The sequence below is a fragment of the Tupaia chinensis genome, unplaced genomic scaffold, assembly GCF_000334495.1.
Source record: "Tupaia chinensis unplaced genomic scaffold, TupChi_1.0 Scaffold143836_2, whole genome shotgun sequence".
Taxonomy (NCBI): Eukaryota; Metazoa; Chordata; class Mammalia; order Scandentia; family Tupaiidae; genus Tupaia; species Tupaia belangeri.
The window spans coordinates 227678-238319 of record NW_006203687.1 but is presented as its reverse complement, the minus strand read 5'-3'; the positions used below and the strand labels follow the sequence as shown (position 1 = coordinate 238319).

Here is a 10642-nt window from a genome sequence, read left to right as displayed (position 1 = left end):
ATCTTCCCACCAGCCTGGCACAGGAGGAAGTGCTGTCGTCGCTGTCACAGCCACAGGAAAACAGACCCTGGACACGTTCGCTCTTGGAAGGCAAGTCGTCGCTCGAGCGAGACCCATGCCATGCGTAGGGCGGACTTTGGACTTTTCTCCTGGTCGGAGTAGATATCCCCTCCCTCTTTACTTGAAGTGGGAGAGTCAGCTGCTTAGATCCATTCCCTACCGAACTGCGAAGGGTGGACGTGGGACCACTGCAACTTTTCTACACTCTCAAGGTCTAGACACCCATAAATGCCTGTGGAATTCCAAAATTGATGAAAGCTCCCAGCCCACCAGTTTCACAGATATCTCGGTTGGCAAGACAGTTAAGGTGCAAAGTGTGTTTAAGTGTGTCTTTAGAATTTTTTTAAAAAATTGCCTAAAAATGGTCCTTTGGAGGCCTGTTGTGTATATTGGGTTATAATTGGGTTGGGCTTGGACTTATTTATTGAGCACCTTAACTCCTTTGGGATGGTGTTATTCACACTGATGAGTTAATGGGAGACTTGAGAGTAGACCTCAAACTCCTGGCCCCAGAGCTAGGCAGGTAAGTTGGTGAAGCTGGCCAGGGTAGACCATGGGGACACAGAGAGCTCTATTGCAAAGCAGGGTTTTCTAAGCTCCAGCCTGAAGTTGCCGAATCTCCTGTGTTTAAAGAACCCAGATATCCTGACTTTTACATGAAATATCCTGATTTTAAAATAGTGGCACTTAATGGTTTAAAGAGAAACCTCTTTAAGCTTATGTGGCTCATGTCTCTGGGTTAGAGACCTACCTCTCACTGTAGAGGGCTAAGTAGGGGATTTTTTGCCTCTGCTGTGCGAGTCGCTTGCTGGTTCCAAACTGCCGCTCTGTGGCTTGGCTGCCGCCACCTTCCTCCTCTCTTGGGGGTGAGAACTGGCCCCCACTTCTCTGCCCTTATGCTCTGCCTCTGTCTCTTGCTGAGAAGTTTCATAGAGTTTCATACCCCTGGTAAGGTGCAGAAACTTTAGAATCAGAACCAAAAGTGTGCGTAGTTATTTGGCAAGTTTTCTCATTGGGGGTGGCTCTCATATTCTGAGCACTGGGGGAAATGGACCCTGCTGGGAAGGAGTGCTCTTCATTCAGGAAAACTTTTTGTGGCACAAGTGCCTCCTCTGTCTGTGGTCAGTGAGACTAGAGCAGAAAGGAATCGAAAACCTAGGTTAGGTTTGTGATTTTTCACATAGAAACACTCAAAAGTTTCTTAGGAACAGCTTAGCCAGGGAGACACAGGTAGTGTCTAGGGCTGAGTTCCCTGATCTTTGGTGGGATCCTCCCCTACCTTTTCTTGGCTTCCTTAGCAAAAGTAGGCAGAGAGACGTTATTTATAATGACAGCGAACTTTTTTTTTTTTTTTAAGAATTATTTAATTTTGTTTATTCATTCATTTAAGTTTGACCAGACACACACATACACACACACACACAGAGAGAGAGAGAGAGAGAGAGAGAGAAAGTGAGAAAGCAAGCCACCAGATCCAGGACTCAAACTGTGGTTAGCCATGTGGAAATGTCCAGCGCCTTAACCACCACGCCACCTGCTGGTCCCCAGCAGCAAACTTTTTTTTTTGGACAGATTTTTGCCATAGGGCGCATGTACTCACCAGGCAGACAGAGAGAGACAGAGAGACAGAAAGTGAGAAATCACCCCCCAGGGGGGATGGCCATGCTGCAATTCATTCTCCTCTTGGGATCTTGGGCACGCACGCACGCACATTCGCCCGGTGTGAGTTTTAAGCCACAGGGTCTGGGACTTGAACTGCGGTTGACTACGTGGGAGTTCAGCGACATAGACATTACGCTAACTGCTGGTCCCATCAGCAAACTTTTTAAAAAATAAATTTTCCTTGGGGGCAGCAACTGTTGTGGTTAAAGGTGCTGGACTCCCACATGCCAACCATGATTCAGGTTCTGGACTTGGTGGCTCCCTTACTCACTTAGCTTCTCCCTCTGTTCAAATCGAAAATAACAATAATAATAATAAATAAGTTAAAATAAAAAAATAATTCTAAAATAAATAAATATTCCAGTCGTTGGACCAACAGATGGTGTAGTAGTTATGTAGCTAGATTCTCATCTAGCTGACTGCAGTTTGAGATCCGGCAGCTTAAAGCTCAAGTGGGACGCATCTGCGTGCATGTACAAAATCCTGAAAGAATGGAGAAGGGATTGTGGCATGGCCATCCCCCTGGGGGGTGATTTCTCACTTTCTGTCTCTCTGGTGAGTATATACACCCTATAGCAAAAAATCTCAAATAAATAAATTAAAAAATCTAACTATACTTATATTCCAGTTGTTTATTTAGCAGCTTAGGTTTTATTTTGTCCCTGTTTTTGTTGCTTTTGAGTCCATTTCACTTTAACTCATAAGATGGTAGACATGAAGAGGGTGAGTATAACTCACAGATACGAACTTTCATTTTTTTGTTTATTAAAAAATGTATTTCTTTCATGAGAGAGTGAGGGGCCTTCAAAATGGTCTTGCTGCATTGTGGTTCTTCTCCCAGCATCAAGGATGTAACTGTGTCCCGGTTGACTTGGAATCAGAACCTGTGCCTCCGTGTGATTCTGGTACTGCACAGTGATGCTCCACTGCCTGTGCCACAGTGGCTGAGCCTCAGATTGGAATTTTGAAACATGTCTGAAGTTTTGGGCTTTCTAGCCTTTTCCCATCTCTCTGAATCAATAGTTTATGGATAGTACGGCTTTTTCTCTATGTTCTGTGATATTTTCTATGGGCTAGAGAAACTACTGCATGTTTTGCATAAACATCATATAGTTTGCAGTATGATGTATGCATGTCAATTTCTCCATGATTATACGTGTATATATTATATATAAATTCATATATACACATACATATATATAGCTTATATATGTATATACACGCACACACAGCCTAATAGCTGAGTTCTAATAGTTTTTTATTTAATAGCTGAAATTTAAGTAAATGAACGTAGGTGCGCCATGCCTGTGAACCCACCTGGTAGAGACTGGGATAGATCACATTGTGAAGACTCTGTAGAGGGTGCCCATCTTTTTCTCTCTCTGTCTCTCTCTCATGGAAGAAGGAGATATATAAGCTTTAATAATAGTGCAATGCCTTTGTAAAATTTCTGCTTTTTTTTTTTTTTTTTCCCTTTGGCGTTGTATCCAAATCCAGATAGTTGGGTTTGCTGTGCACAGGAGTTGAGTATTTGTTTAGTTGTAGAAATAATGAAGCACTGTAAGACCGCAAGTGTTTTGAGGTATCCCATGGAGTCATTTTTAATACATTCAGCAGACAGTTACGAACATCAGTCACAGTTCAACTTCTGTAGCTGAGTTATACATTTGGGATGTGTCTGAGGCTGCAGTGGTGGTTGGAGGAAGGATGGCTTGTTTCCTAGGCAGCACAGTGAGTTACTCTGATTCTTGTCCATTCAGTTCCCCACATTTCACACGGGAGTGATGTGGGGAAGAGAGACCGGTGAACCACATGGATAAGTCACTTTCTCAGTCTCATTGCAAGTTTTTTCTTTTATTCTATTCATTTATAAAGCTGAAGTGAGCAGGCTAAGACTGGCTCACAAAGTATTTAGAGTCCCATTTGTAGAAATTTGATGTTAGACTAGATCACTTGACCTCGAAGCTACTTGGTGTTCCTTTCGGCCCATCTCCTGTGCTCTATCCCCTGCTCACTCCACTCCCAATGTTTGGCTCTTGCTGGTCAGCTTTGTTCTTGCATTTAGTTAGTTGTGTGAGGACCAAGATGGTTCTGGGTCATGGTTGGTGAGAAGAGAAGCTATTCAATGGCTCTTCTCTACCTGAGGGTGGGACAGGGTTTCAGTCTGGGGTCCATGGTGGTTGGGTGTATGGGCATACTGTCTGTGAACCCCTCTGGAGTTGAAATTCTGATGAAGGCTGTGGATTCTTTTTTTTTTTATTTATTTTTTTTTTTTGGAGAGGTTTTCGCTATAGGGCGCATGCACTCGCCAGACAGACAGAGAGAGACATAGAGACAGAAAGTGAGAAATAACCCTCCAGGGGGGATGGTCACGCTGTAATCCCTTCTCCTCCATTCTCCTCTCGGGATCTTGGGCACGCACACGCACGCGCCCAGCGTGAGTTTTAAGCCACCGGGTCCGGGACGTGAACCGCAGTTGACTACATGGGAGTCCAGCGACATAGCCATTACGCTAACTGCTGGCTCCCTTTTTTTTTTTTTTTTAAGAGATTTTTGCTATAGGGTACGTGAGTCCACCAGACAGACAGCTAGAAATCATGCCCTCCTAGTGGGGGAGGCCACACTGAAATCCCTTCTCCTCCACTCTCCTCTTAGGATTTTGGGCATGCACGCACATGCACCTGGCATGAGTTTTAAGCCTCTGGTCCAGAACTGAATTGTGGTCCACTACATGGGAATCCAGTGACGTAACTATCACACCCTCTGCTGGTCTTGAAAGCTGTGAATTCTTAAAGGGGTTTTGAAAAATACAACAGAAGTGTTAAACTGGTTTTTTTTGGTTGTTGTCCTTGGGTGTTACAGCTGAACATACTGTTGTGTGAAGTGTTTTTGGCCCAACCTCACATGCAGGAGTTGCTAAGATGTAGGATGGGAGGGTAAGATAGATTTGAAGGGGTAATAGTGATTCCCTCCCACCTGTTTCCCCACCCTGATGAAGAGCCTGCTTCAGGACCAGTAATCAGACCTCCTTATTGATGATGGCTGTGTTGTCTCTAGATATCTCTGCAAGTCCATTGGAACGGCATGAGCCGGTCACGGAAAGTCCACTTGTAGAAGGGGATGGAATTTTGGCCTGGGTGCCGGTACTTTCCTGCATTTGGTGTGTTCACCCATCTTTGCAACCACTAAGCTGCTGAAAAAGGCTGGGTTGAGTGGTCTTTGCTTTTCCTGTGCCTTTGTGAGAAGGCTCATTGGTGTCACACTGTTGACAATGTCTTACTAACACTGCTTGTGCCATTCATCCTCTAAGACAGGACAAGTTAAGCATGAACTTCAGGGTTCAAGTTCAGAGACCTGAACAAAATCATACGCAGTTCTTTTAGAAAACTAAGGGGAATTTGATATATAAGTTCATAATGGGAGTTACTGAAGTGATATGCATTAGAATTGCTTTTTTATATAATATGTGTACTTGAATCAGAAACTGAATCATTTTCACAGAAATGTCTCCTTTGCTGAGCTCTATTTTTTCTTTTTCTTTTTTTTTAGGTTTTTGCTATAGGGTGCTTGTGCCCCCTGTGGGGAGAGAGAGACAGAGGAAAAGGAAGAGATCACCAGGGGGATGGCTATGCTGCAGTCCCTTCTACTCCATTCTCCTCCTGGGATTTTGGGCAAACATGCACACATACCCAGCATGATTATTTTTTTTTGGGGGGGGGGAGGTTTTTGCTATAGGGCATGTGCGTGTGCCAGGAGGACAGAGAGAGACAGAGAGACAGCGAGAAATCACCCTCCAGAGGGGATGGCCAACACCGCAATCCCGTCTCCTCCATTTTCTCGGGGTCTTGGGCACACATGAACATGCACCAGAGTGAGTTTAAGCCACTGGGTCCAGGGCTCCAACCATGGTCTACTACATGGAAGTACAGCAACATAGCCATTATACCATCTGCTGGTCCCCGTACCCCACATGATTTTCAAGCCACTGGGTCTGGGACTTGAACCGCAGTTGGCCATGTGGAAATCCAGCTCTGGGACTCGAAGTGCGATCAGTCACATGGAAGTCCAGCGCCTTAACCACTACACCACCTGCTGGCCCCACTGAACTCTTATTTTTAATTTATAGCTTTTGTTCTTGGGAATAGTTTATTTTTTCTCTACATTGTGGGCATTTAAAAAGTAAGTTTTCAAAAATTGGTTGGTATGCAGGTCTTTGAGCAGAGCTAGAGGCATGTTATAATTTAGTATGCCATGTCATACAGTTTGCTCAGTTGAGTATATTACCTTAATATTTTGTGTTTGTATGTATGTGTGTATTGTCACAGGGCGTGTATGCTTGGTAGGAAGTGATAGGGAAAGGGAGAAAGCAAATCCCCCTGTGAGGTGTGGTCACACCATAGTCTCTTTTCCATCCTTTTGGGATTTTGAGTGTATGTGTGCATGTACACACATGCCTGGCATGTTTCTCAAGCTGCAAGGGCGGAGATTTGAGTTGTTGTGAATTAGGTGGGCTCCAGCATCTTTGACCTCTAGGCCACAGGGCTGGCCCTGCTTTAATATTAAGAATTAAATATTACATCTCTAGCTTAAGAGAAAATGAGTAAATACTGCTTAATGGCAACCTGTAAATACTTTAAAATGAGTCACAATACTAAGCTAAGAGTTTCTAACTAGAAATTGCTGTTATTTGGACTTTAAAAATCAAGGGTATAATTGAGTATGACTCATACATATACCAAGAGATCAAGTCATTTGAGACTGTCTTTTCTTTTCTTTTTTTTTTTTTTTCAATTTTACTTATTTATTTTAATTTGACCAGAGAGAGATACACACAGAGAGAGAGAGGGAAAGTGAGAAAGCAAGCCATCAGGTCCGGCATTTGAACCACAGTCAGCCATGTGGGAGTGTCCAGCACCTTTACCACCATGCCACCTGCTGGTCTGAGACTGTCTTTTCTTTATCACTTTTTTAGCTATCTATGTTTTCAAGAAGAAAATTTTTTGCTATCATCATCATCATCGGAGTGGTGGGCTTAGTGGCCTCCTTTGTGCTAGAATAGACATCTCTCCACACCAGCTCTACACTTAACGCACAGATTTCTAGAATCATTCAGCATAGATGGTTTTATCTTATCTTGTAATACCCTTTTCCTTTCATTGTTTCGCTGTTTTCCCATCACAAAAATGTAAACAAACCTTTACTTTATTCTCCACTTAAATTCAATGGCTTGACCCATATCCTACTGGTTAAAAGAGCCAGATTTCCACATGGCCAGCAGCAGGTCAAATCCCAGCCCCAGTGACTTGAGAAACATGCTGGGTGTTTGTGCATGTGTGCCCAAATCCTGATGGAGAAATGGAGAAGTGATTGCAGTGTGACAGTGCCCTACTGGGGGTGCTGCACTGCCCCCTGCCCCTGGCAGCACATGTGCTCTCTGGGTATTAATAATAAATAAGTAAACAGGTAAAATTCCATGTTTTTATTTTAAGTTTAATATTTTTTCTAAGAATTTTTGTTTATTTATTTTAATTTTGACCAGGGAGGGAGGGAGAGAAAGAAAGTGAAACAGCAAACTACCAGGTCTGGAAATTGAACCGTGGTTAACCCTGTGGGAGTCCAGTGCCTTTAACCACCACACCACCTGCCAGTCCCTCAAGTTTAATATTTTGATACTTCAAAATTCAAGCAAAAGTTTGCTGAAATAATTTTTTAAATAAAATTATTTTCATCCCTTCCTTCTCTCTCCTAGTTCATTGTCCTTTTATTTGATGGGTGAATATCTCATTCTGGGTATGAAATGTCTTCCTTTCTGTCTGTATTGGACTTTTCCCCCTGATTATATTGATTGAGCTTTGTTACTTAAATTTCAAATGTATCCTTTCTCCAAGGACATAAAACTTTGAGAGCATTTTTAAAGATGGCCTTTAATAAAGGCCATATTGTGTGTATGCCCTTGGTCCATGGAAGCCCGCAAGCATTTGCGCACAGGATCTGAGTGAAATCCACTTGTAGCTAAAGTAATCTGAGTATAGTCTGGGTTTCTTAGTCACAAGTTTCTCCTTTGCTTTTTTATGTATCCTGAATCATTGCTTTTTATTTCTTATAACCTGTCTTTCTACTTCTGTCTTCCCTTTGTATTCATCTCTCCAGTTTCTTTTCATTCTCCTCTTATTGGCCTTGGTAGGAATTTGTATTTGTGGCTGTACAGAGAAATGATTGTTTTGAAAACCTCCTCTGGGTCACCGATGTTGTGGTTGCATTTTGGTTATATCGTAGATTGAAAAGGGAGAGAACAAAAATAGATCCAAATGTGTGTACATGGTAGCTACAGAGTTCTCTTGAAGTGCGGCTGTGACAGATACATTCATAGGGTGTTAAAATTAAGAACTGGAAGAGGAACCATCTAGATTGTGTCCAGTCTTCACATTTTGAAGATGAGAAAACTGAGGCCAAGATTGGGGAAGTGGCTTGCCTATGACACGCTTCTGATCATGATACTATGAAAGTGGTTTGCTTAAATGACTGCTTTAGCGGATCAGAATTTCTCTTACTTGATGAAGCTTTGGAAGGAGGCCAGCTTTCAGTTAGCAAGGGAAGAAGAGACACTTTTGGTCACTTTTTATTTTAGATCTTTGATGTGTAGTCCCCAAGAATCAGGCTTCTATTTGCCTTTAACCTGGCAGGGCTTGAGGGTTACATCACACCATTTACTTGAAATCTCAGTGGAGGTGGTAAAACATATGGAAAGTACCTTTTCCCTAATATTTGTCCCTCCCACAACATTAACTCTCACATGTATTCATAGGAAGAAAAGGAAGTAAATGATCACAGGGAAGATTGTTTAATACTCTGCACCAACAATGAAAATTAAGAAACGCTAACTTTCTTGAGTGCTAATTACTTCATATGTTTCTATTTCTCACAGCAGACTTTGAGGAAGCTACTCTTCCTGTCCTTTATACCAGTGGTTAAACTTGGTCACTGAGAGGTATAGTTACTTTTGGAACAGTTCTTACATAGAACTAGTAAGGGTTGGAGTAAGGAATGGTTCCACCCTGCCATCTAGTTCCTGGGTCCCACTCCTAACTGTGCTCTCTGTGGAGGGCTCACCCACACAGCAGTTGTAGAGGGCAGGAGGCAGGTCAGGGGTTGGGAGTCATTCAGGAAGAGGGGACATCTGGAGATAATAACAGGTGTGAAAGTGTGGGGTGGTGTTGGTCATGTGTTTGGACTGATGCAGGAGTCATGCATAGGAAAACAGTGGGTTAGAGGCTAAAGTGGGTCAGCTCTGGATCTTGATATCAGTTCTTCAAGTATTTGGAAACTGTATTAGTTTGTTATTGTGTTGCTGACAGAAATACCTGAGACTGGGTGACCTAGAGTTTATTTAGGATTTAGACCTAGGATTCTGGTGGCTGCAAAGTCCAGCAACCCCAAGTGTTGGCATCTGGGACTACGTCAACATGGCTGACAGAAGCAGAGAGGACGGCAGGTGAGTGCAAAGAGAGGAAGAGGAAACAGACTTTTCCACTTCCTCTGTCTGCTAGGCCCTGCCTCTTAAAAGTCTCACCACCTCCCAAAGCTATTATACTCAGCTTCCAGAACATGAACGATTATCCCAACGTAACAGGAACCACTGAAAGATTTTGGCAGGGGGCCTTCCCACCTCCTCCTGCTTCTTTCAGTATTCTTCCTACTTGTCTCTCTCTCCCTCTGTCTCCTTCCTCTCCACCCTGGCAGTACCAGGCCATGTACTAGGAGCTGGAGTGATAAGGGAATTGGGATAGGGAATTGGGAGGTGGGGGTAGCCTGGTCATTCACTTAATTCCTTTTCTTTTTGCCTGGGTCCTCCTTTTCCTATGTTCCATTGTGTCTGGAGCCTTCTGTGTTATGTGATGAGGGGTGTGTTGTCATGGAGTTCGTAGGGAGTTGGGGGTCCGATTGTTCCGTATGTGGATGTCAGCCATTTCCTTGTTTTCAGTTCAGTGTGTTACCTATACCTTCTGAAGGACTTGGTCCCTCCTGAGCCGGAGCCTTTCTGAGGTTCTGAAGGGTTCATTGGCTTACCTTCCACCTATGCCCCTCCACCAGCCTGGGCTTCCCGGTTCTGCACCATTTATCTCTCCATCTGCTCTCCAGGTTTGGGCTTCCATATGTCTTCAGGTTTTAGCCAAAATAGAGTTGGTGTTTTTGTTTCCCTTAATAGTTCTCTTGGTGTGAATATTGAGGGGAAAGGAGTATCTTCAAACAACAGTCTCATTTTTCTTTGTTTAACACCTGGTGGGGTTTTCTCCCGTTCAGTATGAAGTAGGTGCTCATTAGCTCACTGAAGAGTCTGGAGACTCCTCAGGAAGTCACTAGTAGTATGGTAGATGTTAAAGTACATGAAGGCAGAGGGCTAGCAGGTGGCATGGCAGTTACATTACTGGACTCCCACATGGCTGACAGTGGTTTGAGTCTTGGACCTGGTAGCTTGGAATCATCACACTGGGCACTTGTGCATGCATGCCTAAGATCCCAGGAGGGGAATGGAGGAGAAGGGATTGCAGTGTGGCCAACCCCCCTGGGGATGATCTCTCACTTTCCCTCTCATTGTCTCTGTCTCTTTCTCTCTGGTGAGCACATGCACCCTAAGGTAACACCTCTCCAAAGAAGAGAGTATGTGGGGGCAGTAGGGATGGACAGCACAGAATGTGGGTGACTAGTTGGATACGGGGTCAGGGAGGAGAAGCCTTGTGGAGGTATTTTAGTTTTAGGGACTTGTAATAATTGATACTTTCTTTTCCTTTTAGAGTAACTGTTGTCATATTTGCTTGTGACATATAATGGAGGTTGACAATCAGCCTGCATTTCTTTTTTTTTTTTTTTTTGAGAGGTTTTTTTTCACTATAGGGCCGTGCCGCTCGCCAGCCAACCAGAG

General features: G+C 43.6%; 1 protein-coding gene across 1 annotated transcript in view; it reads left to right on the top strand.

The window, feature by feature from the left end:
* The window catches only part of OTULIN (OTU deubiquitinase with linear linkage specificity), a gene marked incomplete at its 5' end in the record, with an annotated part of 34725 nt that continues 24083 nt past the window's right edge, over positions 1 to 10642 (top strand). Inside the window, 1 exon segment of the mRNA XM_014582840.2 lies at positions 1 to 90. Within this exon segment, the coding sequence (XP_014438326.1) occupies positions 1 to 90 (90 nt within the window).